Source organism: Diceros bicornis, chromosome 5 (assembly GCF_020826845.1).
Source record: "Diceros bicornis minor isolate mBicDic1 chromosome 5, mDicBic1.mat.cur, whole genome shotgun sequence".
Classification (NCBI taxonomy): Eukaryota; Metazoa; Chordata; class Mammalia; order Perissodactyla; family Rhinocerotidae; genus Diceros; species Diceros bicornis.
In genome coordinates, this window is record NC_080744.1 from 72821000 (window position 1) to 72837386 (window position 16387).

Genomic DNA, 16387 nt, shown 5'->3' on the forward strand with positions numbered 1-16387 from the left:
AGGAAAATGAGGTGGCTTCTGGAGGGATATATGGAGTTCAAAGGAGGGTCTTTAAAGCCATGATCCTGGGCATATTTATAAGTTGATAGAACAGATGCAGCAGAGATGGAGACATTCATGGAAGGGTGGAGGGGAGGTGAGGCAGGGACTAATACCTGAGTGGAGTCATTGATAGGTCAGAGGGTGGATCCAGAGCTAGTAGGAGGATTGTCCACTCACAAGATATGGGAATCTTTATCTGCAGTAACAGAAGAAAAGGAAGAAACTACAGACACTGTTGTGGTGATAATTTTCCTGGTGAGAACAGTTTCATCAGTCCAAGTGCCTCTGCATGCAATAATATCCAGTTGTTATTTACTCCTAACCTCAGTAAACCTGGAGGTAGACAGGCCCAAGATTGGGCCAGTGGTACATGTACATTTTCCTGGGCCTCCTTCCAGCCATCCCTCCACTTTGCTGCCTCCAGCTGGTTGGCTTTTCTTCCTCAGGCCTATTGTATCCTATTGATGGCTGTGCAGCACCAAGGGAAGGGAAAGGACTATTGAGTCGATATTCTGAGTGTGCCTCAGGAATTCAGCCATGTTCCAACTGAATTGAGTGGACTCACCCAGCATTGAGGTTTTCTAGGCAAGTACAATGGAGGGAGAGAGGAACAAATGGTTAGAGATTATGGGCAAGAGATACGCTGGGCTGCAAAATCTAACTTGGCAAAAAAGGGAAGCAAGGATGTGAGTCAAGACTCCTAGAGGAGTTAAAGTCTGTTGGCATAGTTACTAGAAGAAGTGAACTAGAAATATAAGATGTAGTGATCAAACAGAGGCTCACAGTTGTGATCTTCAAGGTGATCTGGTGAATGGAACTGATTACGGTGGTAAGTGGCTCAGTGGAGCAGGAAGCAGGATGGTTGAAAGCGAGGCCATGAGGAACTAAGAGGTAAGGGCACCGGGTGGGTGACTCCTGTACTAGGAAAGGCCCTAATGGGACCAGTGGTAGCAGTGGGATAAAGATCGTGAGCCAAGTGCTTAAATCTTCAATGAACATGGGAAGTAATGGGAGGGATTGTGGATTGTTGCAGTAAGGAGCAAGCGGTGGTATAATCTGACAGCAAGTGTTTCAAAGAAGTTCAGGGCTTTTTTTTTTTTTAAGTGAAGCAGGAGGAGTAATGGCCTAAAAGTGGCAGGGACCCACTTCATGCCTTAAGATATATGGATGTGGGAGAATAAAAAGCCACTGCTTTCCACAAGGAACAACAGGTTTTTCATTAGACCAGTAACATGATGAGAATATTACAAAATAAATTGAAGATGTTGCTGGTGACAGTCTGTAAATCCCACAAGGTTCAGGGGTGGAGGTGGGGAGAACAGAAGAGAAGTAGGGACCTAAATAAGATTAGGGATATACAAAGCTTTAAATTTACTCAGTTCATCTATTTTTGTTGTCGTTGCCTGTGCTTTTAGTGTCATGTCTAAGAAATCATTGCTAAATCTAATGTCATGAAGCTTTCCCCCTACATGTTCTTCTAAGAGTTTTATATTTTTAGTTCTTATGCTTAGGCTTGATCCATTTTGAGTTAATTTTTATGTATTGTGTAAGATAAGGGTCCAACTTCATTCTTTTGCATGTGGACATCCAATTTTCTCAGCACCATTTGTTGAAAAGACCATCTTTTCACCATTGAATGGTCTTGGCACCCTTGTCAGAAATCAATAGACCAGATACGTGAGTGTTTATTTCTGGGTTCTGTATTCTACTCCATTGATCTCTATGTGTATCCTTATGGAAGTACCACATTGTTTTGTTTACTGTAGTTTTGTGGTAAGTTTTGATATCAGGAAGTGTGAGTCCTCCAACTTTGTTCTTTTTCAAGACTGTTTTTATTTTAATGTACATTTTCATAGATGTCCATTATCAGGTTGAAGGGTTCCCTTCTCTTTCTAGTCTGCTCAGTTTTTATAATGGGATGTTGGATTTTGTCAAAAGCATTTCCTGCATCTATTGAGATGATCTCATGGTGAATTACACTTAGCTTTGAATGTTAAACCAATCTTGAATTCTTGGGATAAACCCCTCTTAGTTAGGATGTATTATCCTTTCTATACATTGTTGGAGTCCATTTGCAAAAAGTTGGCTAAGAGGGGCCGGCCCTGTGGCGTAGTGGTTAAGTTTGCACGCTCTGCTTCGGCGGCCCAGGATGCATAGGTTTGGATCCCAGGCGTGGACCTATGCACTGCTCACCAAGCCATACTGTGGCAGCATCCCATATATAAAGTAGAGGAAGATTGGCACAGATGTTAGCTCAGCGACAATCTTCCTCAAGCAAAAAGAGGAGCATTGGCAGCAGATGTTACCTCAGTGCCAATCTTCCTCACCAAAAAATGTTAAAAAAGTTGGCTAAGAATTTTTGCATTTATGTGTATGAGGGATATTGGTCTTAAGTTTTCTTTCTCTTTTTTTTTTCTTTTTGGTGAGGAAGATTGTTCCTGAGCTAACATCCATGCCAATCTTCCTCTATTTTGTATGTGGGATGCCTCCACAGCAGGGTTTGATGGGCAGTGTGTAGGTCCATGCCCAGTGTCCAAACCTGTGAGTCCCGGGCCACAGAAGCTGAGTGCCTGAACTTAACCACTATGCTACCAGGCCAGCCCCTTAAGTTTTCTTGTAATGTCTTTTTTTGTTTTTTTTTATCAGTGTAATTCTGGGCTTATAGACTAAAAATGTTCATTCCTCTTCAATTTTCTGGAACAGTTTGTGTAGAATTGGTGTTACTTCTTTATTAAATATTTGGTAGAACCAGAATCCATCAATGAAACAATCTGGGCCTGAAGATTTCTTTTTTGAAAGGTTTTTAACTGTGAATTCAGCTTCTTTAATAGGTATAGTCCTGTTCAGGTTATCTACTTCTTTTGGAGTGAGTTTTGGTGGTGTATGACTTTCATGAAATTAGTCCATTTCATATAAATTGTTGGAGCTGTATGTAAAGAATTGTTCTTAGTATTCCCTCACTGTCCTTTTGCAGTCTCTGGGGTCTTCAGTGCTATCTTTTCTTGCATTCCTGATATTGGTAACCTGTGTGTTTTCTCTTTTTTTTGTTTGGCAGTCTTACCATATTTTCTTTTTATCTTTTTAAAGGACGAGCTTTTAGTTTCATTGATTTTTCTCTATTGTTTTTATTTTCAATTTCATTTATTTCTGCTCCTCCATTATTTCCTCCTCCTTTTTGTTTTGGGTGTATATTGCTCTTCTTTAGTTTCTTAAAATGGAAGCTTAGATGGTTGATTTAGACCTTTCTTCTTTTCTACAATAAGCAGTTAATGTTATAAATTTCATTTTAATCACTGCTTCAGTTGTATCCCACTGATTTTGATATGCTATATTTCTATTTATTATTATTATTTTTGGTGAGGAAGATTGGCAACAAGCTAACATCTGTGCCCATCTTCCTCTCTTTTATATGTGGGACACCACCACAGCATGGCTTGATGAACAGCGTTTATGTCCCAGCCTGGGGTGAACCCCAGGCTGCCAAAGCAGAGCACACGATCTTAACCACTATGCCTCCAGTCCGGCCTGATCAATTTTTATTTTTGTTCAATTCAAAATAGTTCTATTTCCTTTGAGATTTCTTCTTTGACCTGTGGATTATCTAGAAGTGTGTTGTTTAATTTCCAAATGTTTGGAGATTGTCTTGTTGTTACTGATTTGTGGTTTAATTCCTTTATGATCAGAGAACGTACTTGGTATGACTTCAATTGTTTCACATTTCTTAGGATTTGTTTTATGGACACTGTGGTACTGAAAGTTCTGATTTCCTTCTCCCATTCCCCTGTTACCAGCTGCTCCATGTATTCTGCCCAGGATTTCAGTTGCACTCAGCGCGACAGACAGGAGGAGGCTCTTGCAGACCTAAGCCAGCCTCACGCGGTGTGCCCTTCCCTTCAGAGGCGCCCGTCGGGTCCACAGCCGCCGGGTGCCGAAGCACTCAAATCCTCGAGGACAGCACCACGCCAGCTGGCTTCTCTGGATCGCTGTACGAAGTCCGAATGGGAGTGCGTGTGTGCGTGAGCGGAAATCCCGCCTCCCGGCGCCTGCGGTTGGCTCTGACTGCAAGGTGTGAGCTCCAAGAAGGAAGATGAGCGGGATGGACGGAAGCAGGAGAGTCCGGAGGAGGGGCGAGAGGGATCCTTTTCCCCATTGGCTGGGCCCGCGCAGAAGCCTCGCTGCGATTGGCTGGCGGTGGGGGCGTCAGTCTTTCGGCCCGCCCCTCCGGCCGCGAGAGGCGCCGGGATCGCGAGCTCCGGCGGAGCTAGCGGCGGCTTGGAGACTGTGTACGCGCGTCGCTGGGGCGAGGCGGCAGGGCCCCTGCACGGCAGGTCCTCGTCCAGGGGCGGCGAGGGTGGCCGGCCGCTGGGCGGTGCGGGCCGGGGCCAGGGCCAGGTCAGCGGGGCGCGGCGGGCGTTGGCGCGGCAGGCGAACCTGGGCCTGCGCGGACCGCCCGCGGCGCGCGGCTCGGCTGTCTTTCCATTCCTAAGTGATTGTTGTTGGGGTTTTCTGCAGACGGGAATTTGATTAATTCGTTTCCCACAGCACTCAGAGGTCTGGGGTAAGGCGGCAGATGCGTGCTGATGTCACTTGTCGCTGAAATGTGGGCTTCCTGGCGTGTTTACCTCTGGGATTTAAGGGAAGGGGATGACATTGTGGTTTGGTCTCTTGTGACCGTCGTTCTCAAGGTCTCGCCCACGCAGTGCAGAGAGCGGGCGAATCCCGCTTGTGGCTCTTACCTGTGTTGGGAGTGGGCTCTTCCTCCCTCCTTGTCCTCCTCCCCACTATCCATCTTTCTCTTTCCCGCTGTCCTCGTCTCACTCGCCTCCCCCAGCTCTTCTCTCTCCTTTCTGTGCTTCTCTTTTGCTGCATTAAACCTTGGGGGAGGAGGAGGGTCTTTGTAAAATGCTGAAAAGCTTTAGATCTTCAACATTTCTGTTTTACTTGCAGGTCTGACAACTGGGAGGAAACTGGAGGGAAGATGCCCTCTGATTCTTTCTGTTTGGCTGCCCAGGCTCGACTGGACTCCAAATGGTTGAAAACAGATATCCAGGTGGGTTTTTGACATACCTTTTTATTGGTGTTTCTGCCTCCATGTTTAAATTTCTGGTTAAGTCTTTCTTTACTGTTTGTAAGGGGATGCAAATCGGATCTTGCCATATTAGAGAAGCAGGTTTATTTTCTGTAAATTAAAATGTATCTTTTATTGTATCAACTTTTATTGCAGTTTTTATAGATTTTGTGTGGCTCCGTTTTAGTTGCAGTCATTTGTAAGTGCAAGAAACTTGAGATCTAGTTATGCCGAAATTTTTCCTATTTATTATCATTTTTTAAGAAGTCTGTATCATTTTTAACTGTATCTCAGTGACTGTTTGTTTAGTGATAGTTTTTGAGATGTTCAGTTTATTATGTGGGGGAGAAGTGACATGCAGTAATTATGTCCTGTAGAAACTCACTCATTTTATGGGCTCCTCTGTTTGTGCTTCTGGACAGACAGGAGTTCAGCTGAGCTGTTTGGTGTTAATAAGAGGAATGCCCAGATTTTCACATCAAGAACATGTGAAAACACATTGTTGGCCTTAGACTCTCTCATGTTTTGATTTAATAAAGTAATTGCAAGCTTGCCCATAAATTATCAAATAAATAATAACAGTAATATTTCTATAGAGTATTCTTTATCTCAAGTTAGTTTGCAAATGGTTTGGAGAAACTACTTTTGTAACTGCAAATTACCAGCAAAAAGAAGTGTCTGAAATATTTTGTAGTATATATGTATTTTTTTCTCTTCCCTGAGATTAACCATTTTAAGTATTTCTCAAGTAGTCTGCCTTTTTTAATACAGTCTTACATATCGCATGACAGTTTACCAAGAGTCATGTAAGCAGTTGATCGTAGGTACTTGTAGTGAAGCATTATTGTTCCTCCTTGAGGTTTTTTTTTTTTTTTAAAGTATTGAGCCCTGGTAGGTATGAGAGCCAAGTGTTCAGAACTATCTTATGGATGATGGGATTCTTATTAGTGGTGTCATGTTAGATAAGAAAAGCACAAAGAATTGGGTCAAGAATTGGCATAGTAGTGACTCTTTTGGTTTGTTTTTGTTTAAACATTGCCTTTTATGTTGCAATTACTGTCTATTTTTCTTTGTCATCTCTTTTTTTTTTTTTAAGTGGGGTACAGGGAGGTGAGGGATGAGTAATTTCTTATTTCTGAAATCTTGAGATTCAGGCAAACTGAGTTTAAGAATTGTTTTTATGTTAGCGTTTATGTATTTTGTGAAACTTGTTGAAGTAAAGAACTTCCTAAAGAAGTTTTTGTCTCTTCGTAATCATAATTGAATAACTGCTAAATATGAGTTGTAACATCTTGATCTAAAACCAATTTAATGCTGAGTTGAGTGCCTATGATGAGTCAGGCAGATATATGTAAAAAGAAACACCGCTTATGATTTAGAGTGCTTACCATTTTACTTTTGATTTATTCAGTGTAATTTATGATGCTTGGCCCTTCTTAGACATTTTGCATATTATTCAGAAGTCTTCCCAACTCCTCCTAGGAGTAAGTGAAGACACCTAGGTTTTAGGTAGTACACCAGAGGAAAAATGTGTTATGGATATTGAAGCTATTTAATATCATGAAAAAAGTGATAGCTGACCTTGGTTTTATGCCACTTCTCCAGCATGCTTATAAAATGTGAGGAATGAATGTTGTTGTTTTACCCTAAGGAATTATTAGAGTTTCACTCTTTGGAATCCTTCCTGCAGACACACGTTGCAGATGCCAGCCTTGTTGGGGATATCTCTCCCACCTGGCGTGGGAAGCATCTCATTCCTTGGGTAGGGCTTTTGTATTGAGAACAGAATTGGGTAATGAATAACATGTGGGGTAGTAACATGTTTCTTAACCAGAGGATTTAGCAAATCTGTTTTCTATGGCCATTTTTGTTTGAAATGCTCTTGAAGTTTTTAGTGACTTTAGAAAGGAAAAATTTTTGGAGACTGAAAACTTGTAGTGTATGTACGTTATAGAGAACAAAGACACTGGTCCTAGACTTTCTTGATAGTAGATTTTAGATGTATCAGGCCTAGGACCTTGCAACCAGCTGCCTCTAATGGAGTGCCTATTATATAGCAGACGTATCTGGTTTTTGCATATGTAATACTTTTACTTTCTCAACACTCTTTTCTGATTGAGTATGGAGTCTCTTGAATTGCCATGTTTTCCTTCACAATTCTCTTAAAGAGGCAATAAAATATGGAGCAAAGAGGTGTTAGCTACGTAGTCAATACCATTACCATTTTTGTGTTTACAGTAAAAGTCCTTCTCTCTGAAGTGATTGGTAGTTTTTCAGTGAGCCAGAAAGTCAATTAAGCAAAGGAACTATAAAAGATAGTACATGATACCTTAAAAGCTTTTTATTCTTAACACATATATGCATATTTATTTGCTAGTCTTGATGTAAGGCTAGGGGTTTGTCTTTGAGCATGGGTCCAAGAATGGTGTTATCCAGTTCTTTCTTGCATAAGCTGTACTCGTGAATCTCCTACAGTTTCTATTTTTGGATTCTTTGAAGTGGAGCATGAAATTAGATATTATGAAGCAATTTTTTTTAACTTTTTATTTTGAAATAATACTAGACTCACAGGAAGTTGCAAAGAAAGTAGAGAGGTCACTGTATATGCTTTACCCAGACTCCCCCAGTGGTTACATCTTATGTAACTGTGGTACAATATCAAAACCAGGAAATTGACATTGGTGCAATGTGTGCATAATTCTATGTAGTTTTATCACGGGTCTATTCATGTAACCACCACCATAATTAAGATCCAGAACTGTTGCATCACCACAAAGATCTCTCTCCTGCTGCCCCTCTATAGTCACACTCTCCTTCCTCCACCATCTCTGACTCCTGACAATCACTGATCTGTTCTCCATCTCTCTAATTTTGTCATTTTGAGAATGCCGTATGGTATGTGACCTTTTCAGATTGGCTTTATTCACTCAGCATAATGCCCTTGGGGTCTATCAAAGTTGTTGACTATATCAGTAATTAAACTCGGACCATTTGTTCATTTCTTCTTCTAATCATTAATTTAAAATGATTAAGCATAAAATTTAGTTTTTAAAATTAAACTTGAAATTATTAAATGTACTTATTGTCACTTTATGCTTAGAAATGTCAGTAGATAAAAAAACGTAAACATGAACATCTTGCTAAATTCTGTTCTCAGGTATTCCAGTTGATAGATGGGATGTAGAAATAAAAGAATTTTGTAAATACAGGTCACTTAATTGACGTTCATAATGACTTCTTGTGATTACTGTCGTGTCTGTAGTATAGGGAGCATTGCTCACTTTTTTATTCATGATTTGGTGATTTGTATCTTTTCTGTATTTTGGATCAATCTTGTCAGGGGTTTATCCATTTTGTAGTCTTTTTGAAAGAACTAACTTTTAGCTTTGGTTCTTGGAAAAGACTAATAATAGTTACAAAGGAAAGAAAATGAGTTTACTATCAGACTTTGACAACAAGGCTTTATGCAGAAGAAAATTGAGTAATGTATTTAAGGCACCCAAGAAAAGAAAATGTAAGCCAAGGATTTTATGTTCTAGCAAAACTGGCTTTTCCGGTAAAAAAGACACAAACTTATCAATGAGCAAGAACTCAGGAAATATTGTTCCCATGAGCCCTTCCTGAGGAATTGAGTAGAGAGATATCTTTAGATAACTGAATGACTGTAGATTGACATGGAGACTGGTGGTGGGCATTAAACCTATAGTTAATGTGTAGATAGAACCGAGAGTAAGTGAGTTTTAAAAGGGAGTGAGCATAACATGTAATAGCTGTATGCTTGAAGTGGTAGATTATAGTATAACTATTCTGCGGTGTCTAATAATCCTATGCATTGAAGATTTCCCTTCAAATGTTTTATTTTTTCATTTCTAGAGGTTCCATTTGGGTCCTTTTTGTATGTTCGTTTCACTTGTCATCATGTTCATATTTTCCTCTCTATTTGTGAGCATAGGGAGCATATCTATAATAGAGCTTTTAACGTTGTCTGCTAATTCCATCATCTCTGTCATTTCTGGATTTATTTCTGTTGACTGATTGCTCTGGTTATGGGGCATATTTGCATGCCTGTAATTTTTTGTTGAATGCTGGACATTCTAAATATTATGTTATTCTGTGCTGGATTTTGTTTTATTTCTTTAAAGATTGTTAGTTTTGTCTGGCATGCATGTAAGTTACTTAGGATCAATTTGACCTTTTCAAAGCTTGATCCTAAGGTTTGTTCAGGCTGATCTAGCACAGCCTTTAGTCTTGGGCTAATTTATCTGCTTTATTAAGGCAATATTCTTCTTAGAACTCTACCTAATGCTTGGTGTGTTGGAAGGTCTTTCCATTCTGGTTGGTAGAAACACAAGCTTTTCCCAGACTGTGAATCATGGGGATTCTGCCTACTCCTTTCTATTGCTTCTTTCCCCAGCGTTGATAGATTTCTCAACCCACGCCCAGATCAGTACTCAGCCAGACTCAAGGGGTCCCCTCTGCCCATCTTTAGAAATCATTCTCTCTCTCTGTAGCTCCCTCCTCGCCTATATTCTTGTCATTTTGACCTTATAGCTGACCTGTCTCCTCAACTCAGCAAGACCTCTGGGCTCTGTTTGGGTTCCCCTTTCCTGTGCTGCAGCCTGGAAGCTGCTTCTAGGCAGTAAACTTGAGCAATTGTAGGTCTTACTTCCTTTGTTGCCCTTCTCAGGGATCACAGTTCTGGGCTGTCTGTTGGCCAATGTTTGAAAATAGCTGTTTGATATATTGTCTGGTTTTCTAGTTGATTACAGCAGAGAGGTAATTCCTCAAGAAGTTAATCCTTTATAGGTAGAAGCACAGCCCTCTCCAATCTGCTTTTAATCTCATTTATTGAGTTCTTAATTTTAGATATTGTATTTTTTCGTTCTAGAATTTCCACATTTTTGTTCAAATGAATTTTATTGAGGTATAATTATATTTAGTAAAATACATCTATTTTAAATGTTTAGTTTGAAATGTTTTGACAGTTTGTTTAACTGCCACATTGTGTTTTTTTCATAATTTCCAGTTCTCTCTTGAAATTTTCAATCTAATCTCTTAATTGCCTGAACAATCAAACCTTGCACAGTCTCTTTAGATTCCTCGACAGCATCCTGCTTTCCCTCTGAGTTGACACCCATGCCTGTGGGCCGCCCTTCTACTTTCAGTCTTGGATGTAATGTCACACCACAGGCGTGGGTTATGGCTTCCCAGCTGCCTACCATGGAGCCAGTGACACAGCCTGGAAGGTGGGAGAGCAGGAGCTAGCTCACCATAGGGTGAACGTTCACCAGTTAGCAAGGAGAGATAAGGGAACTGGGTATTTTAATTCTTCCCTCCTTGGACTGTTCTGTGGTTTCCTCTTGCAAGTCTTGTGGAAGAGCTCCCCATGCCTAGTGAATGTGCCTGCTGTATCTGCAGCTCACTGTGGAATGGGGCCAGTGCAGTAACACAGGAGTCAGCAAACTTTCTGTAAAGGGCCAGATAGTAAATATTTCTGTGGGCCGTACTGTCTCTGTAACAGCTTCTCAACCTTGCCATTGTCATGTGAAAGTAAGCACAGACGATAGATAAATGAGTGTGGCTGGATTGCAATAAAACTTCATGGATACTGAAGTCTGAATGTCATGATTTTCATGTGTCATGAAATATTTTCCTTCTCTTGGTTGTTTTTCAACCATTGAAAAATGTGAAAACCATTCTTAGCTTGTGGGCCATATAAAATCAGGTGATGGGTCAGATTTGGCCTGTGGGCCGGGCCATCGTTTGCTGTCCCCTGTGGTAAGGTGCTGCATCCTGTGCTTCACATGCTTGCTTCTCCTGCCTCCTCCTTTCCCCTCCTCCCCTCACTGCCCTGGGCTGGCATCTGCCAAGTAAAGTGTCAGCACTTCAGTCCATTGATTGAAGTCCATTCTCAGGCTCTTTTTAGGACAAAGTCTGTGTCTATATTTCTATTTTCTGGATCTGCTCTTGATCTGTTTCTATTGTGTTCTGTTTTTTTCATTTTTCAATCATGTGGTCTTGTCTTATCCATTGTTATTTTTGTTTGAGTTCTAGATATTGTATGTGAAACATTGTGATCACTTGAGGCCCTGGGTCATGATATCCTCCTCTAGAGGTGATCTGTCAGACTAGCAGCACTAGCATTCCCAGGTCATTGCTGAGCACTTGGGAACTGAGATGATTCAAAACTGGGCTCCTGCCCTGGGAGGGGTGGTCTGCTTCCATCTCACCCATACTTCTGGTGTATATGGCCCTTTGAGATTCCACTTAAAGTATGGTGTGTTTACCAGGCGTCTCTCCTGTGAGGACCTCCAGCCTGTTTCTCAGCACCATCTCCACGCAGCTCTTGGTCTCAGCCCTGCTTGTGGAATTGGCAGGTGCCTCTTGAGGAAGCAGCCTGCGGCTCTTGGGGCTGTCCTCCTCTCTTGGGCTCAGGCTTGCTCTTCCTCTCTGCTGAATGTCTTCAAACAGATGTACTTTATGTTTCTCTCTTAACTTTCCCAATTGTTCTAGAAACTTGTTCTTAAAATTTTTTGGAATTGGTTATTTCGTCCTGTGTTCGATAGGTGCTTAGTAAGTATTTTTCTGCAAGGCTAAGAAAAAAAGCCAGATACCTTTACTTTAGTCATCTGCAAATATTTGAACAGATTACATTTCAGGCATATATTAAAGATAGGAAAAAAAAATTTCTCATCTAAATGCCATTTATTCATTTGGCGTATTCTATTTTGGATTATATTGTGTAATTATACAGTTCCGAAGTAGTCATTTAAGATACCTTAACCTTAAGGATTGGCTTGTTCGATCCTGTTTGGTGTCAAGTGTCGGTCGCAGTCGTGTGGGGGACTTGATGGCTCCCCCAGGCCTCCTCACTGTGCGTATGGGTGCATGTTGTGGTGTTGGTGAGAAGAGAACAAGCTTGGGAGTTAGGCTTCTTCCCAAATCCTACTTCTGATAACCTCGGTGTTGTGTGATCTTGGTCAAGTCATTGAACATCAGAGCTTCAGTTTACTGTCCCTCAAAACTAGGCTTATTAATACCCCCTTTGCTGGCTTCTTTTCAGGATGAAAATGGCTTTAACTGCTATATCATTTTAGAGGTGTGAGGTAAGAATGTGAGAGCAAATCAGAAAAGGGTCCTAAGACCAAATAATACTAATTAGAAGCATCTGGATTCTGTACAAAAAAAGTTAAAATTTAAAACCTGTATTATCACCCATTGGGAACTTTTATGTAAGTTTGCTACTAATGAAGGCTAGCTAATCATAGACAGTTGTAAAAAATACTCAAATTGGCGAATTGAAGTGATTTTTATTTCCTGTATAGGATGTTCTTACAATGCTGTGATTCTTTTGCAGTTTTCCTGGCTTCTTTCTCCTCAGGAATCCTGTGCTTCCCTCCCAGGGTTGTAGAATGCTCTCTCAGGGGCATCATCTCTGTCTTCCACAGTTTAGCTCTTTCAAGCCCTTCTCCCTGGAGACTTGCTTTGTTGTCTTAGTAATGTACCTCATTGCTCAAATCCTTGAAGATGCCTGAACCTTGTACTTTGAATGGTGGTTACTCGAGTCCCTGGCTCATTTCTACCTTTGGGTCCTCAGTTCCCAGGAGGCTTCCACAGTGTGTGTGGCCCTCCAGACACCCAGTCTCTACCTTCCACACAGTCTACCCTCCCCTCTCCCAACACTACCCAAGTGATGAAAGAATGAGTGTTAGTAATAATTCTTGTTTCCAAGTAAACTGGGCTTCTTCCTTGGCTTATTCTTTAAATGGTTTGTCTTTTGGCTTTTTTTTTTTTTATAGCTGTAAACACCAATGTTTTTCCACCTGGGCTGCACCCAAAAACACTGATGCCCGGACCCTACCCACCCTGAGGTAATCCCAATGTGCAGTTGGGGCTGAGGACGTTGTTTTGCCCTCTCTCCTTGGGTCTTGGCATCTTCTCCAGGCCATGGTCTACAGTCCATTTGCTGACAGCTGCTAGATTTGAGTTTCTAGCCCAGAATACTCTGCTAAGATCTAAATTTGTTTTTACAGTGTGTGTGTGTGCACATGCGGGTTTGCATGGGGAGAGGATCTCTATGTTCAGTAGTGCAAATCTGAAGTGTACAATTAGTGCAAATCTCAGCAGTTAAACTGAGCTAATTCTTTCTCATTCTGATTCTGTTCCCTACCTCTTTTTTCACTTTTGGCATCTGATCTGTCCCATTATCTGAAATGTCTTAAGTAGTCTACTCTTCTTGTCTTGGTGTAGGCTCTCATCCTTTTTTGAGGGGTTCTTGACAGAGGCCAACCTAAGTTATTTTCTCTTTTTCTAGTTTCTTCTTCCGTCTCCATCCATTGCACTGACAGAGTTATGACATAAGGTGTGATCATTTATTCCTTGGAGTGCCTAAACATGGCGTGTCACCGCTGGAGCATGGTACACACGGGGCTGTTTATCTGATCATCTCCTAGCCTCTTGTGGCCATGTGGGGTCTGGACTTAACCCCAGCAGCAGATCTTAGCTACCCTTCTCTTACCCGAATGAGCGGATGAGCCAGGCCTTTTCATTCCCTCGTTAAGACCTTGGGCCCTGAATGCTTGTGGCTCACTTTTTAGGAAGGAGTTTACTTCTCCTCCTGTCAGTTGATACTTTTGCCAACAGTCATTTGTTTTGGTCCCAAGTACGTTTATGGCAGTTATTTTGTTAGCGATGTGAACAGATAAAATATGAGTGATGAAAGAAAGCTGTTGTTTCTGTGAAAACTAAGTTGGATGCTGAATTGGTTTTCTGTTGCTATGTAACAAGTCACTGACCCCAAATTTAGCAGCTTAAAGCAACTCACGTTTATTCTCTTTCTCAGTTTCTGTGGGTCAGGAGTCTGGCCATGGCTTAGCTGGTCTTGCTTTGGGTCTCACAGGCTGCAGTCAGGGTGTCGGCTAGGCTGTGCTCTCATCTGGGGTCTTGTTGTGGTCCTCTTTGGCAGAATTCAGTTTGTTGCGGTTGTGGGACTGACTCATCTGCTCCTAGAGGCTGCCATTCTCCATAGGCAGCTCATGGCAGTTTGCTCTTCACGGCTGTAGAGAGTGTCTCTTCTGGAAAACCCCATCCTTTTGAGGGCTTTCAGCTGATTAACTAGGACCCCCAAGATAATCTTCCTTTTGATTAACTAGAAATCAACTGGTGTGAGACCTTAATTTTATGTGAGAAATTCCTTTTCCTTTGCCGTAGAAGGAAACGAAGTCTAGTCAGAGGTGTGATGTCCCATCCCATTCACAGGTTCCGCCCACGCTCAGAGAGGGGATTCCACAGGGTGTGTGTGCATCATGGGGTGAGGATCTTGAGGACCGTCTGAGTTTTGCCTACTACACATGCTTTGGGTAAAAGTGAGATGCTAAAAAAATTACTTGTGCAGGTTAGGTAAGAGAGAACTGTAAAGGATTGGGAGAAAAGTCTTGAAAGTCTAGAAGAATTCTATACTGAGATTGCTCACAAATTGCCCTTCAATTCTTGCTCCATTTAAAGAAACTGAGATGGAAATAGTGGATGCTTAATGAGTGTAGTGCATGCCGGAATGATGATGAGGAAAGAGTTAGTGGACTCATGAACAAAGAAAAGGCCCCGGCTTTCCATTAAAAGATGGGCAAACAGGTATTTCTACTTTAATGTAAAGTGTCTTGTGTGTCTGATAAGAGGGCTTCTGTTGCACCTGCAGTTTTCAGAATGGATGCCTTGGGTGTCCACCACACCCCCTCCCCTCGCTGGCTGCTTGCTCTGGGAAGCCTTTTCTGACTCCCAAATGCTGACAATCAAGAGCATTTTTGTTTTTTCTTTGAATATCACTATGGACTCCTGTGTTTTTATTTACTTTTATTTACAGTCCAGTGCTGTTTTTATGTATTTTGAGGCTCAAAATTGTTCTAAATTTGGCCAGTAGAGTCCCCATCAGGCTGTGAACAACCACTTTTTTGGTGCAAACATAAGATATTCTAGGCTCATCTTGTCTGCCTCGGTCCTCAAGTCGGCCTTTTTTTCCAACCACCTAGGTTTCATTTAGTCGGAAGTGGTATGTAGAAACCAATATCTCGATGCTGGGTGTACTCCTTGCTGTCCCAGTGCCATTGATTCTAGGTCCTTTCCAAAGATAGAACAAGTAGATATATTCAAATATAAATTTATGTTGAGATTTCTAATTCAAATTGTTCTTAAAAATTTCCTTGATTTCATCTCTTTTACACTTAAAACCTTAGTTTCTAGTAACACTAACATACTTTATCATAAACATATGTTTTATTATATTAACATTGCTTTATTATACTATATAACATGAAATACTTTTAAAATTTTAATGTCAATATTATGATTATCAATAAGACCAATGAGAAAAGTTCAAGATTGTTTTCCCTTAGAGTATATCTGACTAAAGGGGTATAGTTCAAAAGGCCCTTGAAATACTTTTCTTTTTGATAAGCATAGGTTGATTTGCTTGTTAACCAGTTGTAGGTTGTGCTTTTTTATGATTTAATTTTTGAAGATGAAAATATAGTTATATGTTTTAGAAGTTAAAATATATAAGGTTTACTCAAAATCTTGTTTTCATTCCTCTTTCCTGCCTTCCATTCATGTTGCCCTTCCCATCTACCCCTACATGATCATTGTCATTTGTTTCTGTTTTCTCTGTCTAGAGCACATGCGCTCCTGTGGCTTTTTTCTTGTATCTTATGTGAAAGTGAGCATAGTATATACACTATTATGCACTGTGCCTTTTTCACTTAACTGTATTTTTTGGGATATTTTCATTAAATGTTGAATGACTGAATAAATAAGAGGAAATGAGATTTTTTTTTGTATCATTCTTTAAGAATTGCGTTGTGAGTATGATCACTCTGTAAGGTTATTTTATTTATCATTGCCAGCTTGCATTCACAAGAGATGGGCTTTGTGGTCTGTGGAATGAAATGGTTAAAGATGGAGAAATTGTGTATACTGGGACAGAATTAACCCAGAATGGAGAGCTTCCTCCTAGAAAAGGTAAGGGTCTTTAACTAGTATTTTTCACTTTGTAAAGACCTTTATAAATTGCATTTTGTAGAAATTTTGGAATGTGCTATAGGAATAGGAGTATCTGAGCATAACTCTTTGAAGTTTTGTTTTCACCTTGGTGATTCTTGTCTAAATGATAGTTAATATTATGAGCTGCCTGGATTTCATTGTTCTGTGTGAATTGAAGGCCTTTTCATTGGAAAACCACCTCACTGTGGTGTCCTTCCCCTGATGTCTCATTTGCAGCTTACAGGA

At 40.8% G+C, this 16387-nt stretch overlaps 1 protein-coding gene across 9 annotated transcripts in view; it reads left to right on the forward strand.

The window, feature by feature from the left end:
- Positions 1-4269: 4269 nt before the first annotated feature.
- The window catches only part of HERC2 (HECT and RLD domain containing E3 ubiquitin protein ligase 2), a 229527-nt gene continuing 217409 nt past the window's right edge, over positions 4270-16387 (forward strand). For 5 of the 9 annotated variants that reach the window (XM_058542230.1, XM_058542235.1, XM_058542233.1 and 2 more), the window contains exons 1-3: positions 4276-4325; positions 4990-5092; positions 16006-16120. In XM_058542230.1, the coding sequence (XP_058398213.1) occupies positions 5021-5092; positions 16006-16120 (187 nt within the window). In that variant the 5' untranslated portion in view covers positions 4276-4325; positions 4990-5020. Of the gene's footprint in view, positions 4326-4474; positions 4601-4989; positions 5093-16005; positions 16121-16387 lie in introns of those variants that run through there. The other 4 variants (XM_058542234.1, XM_058542239.1, XM_058542231.1 and 1 more) reach the window with 4 other exon arrangements.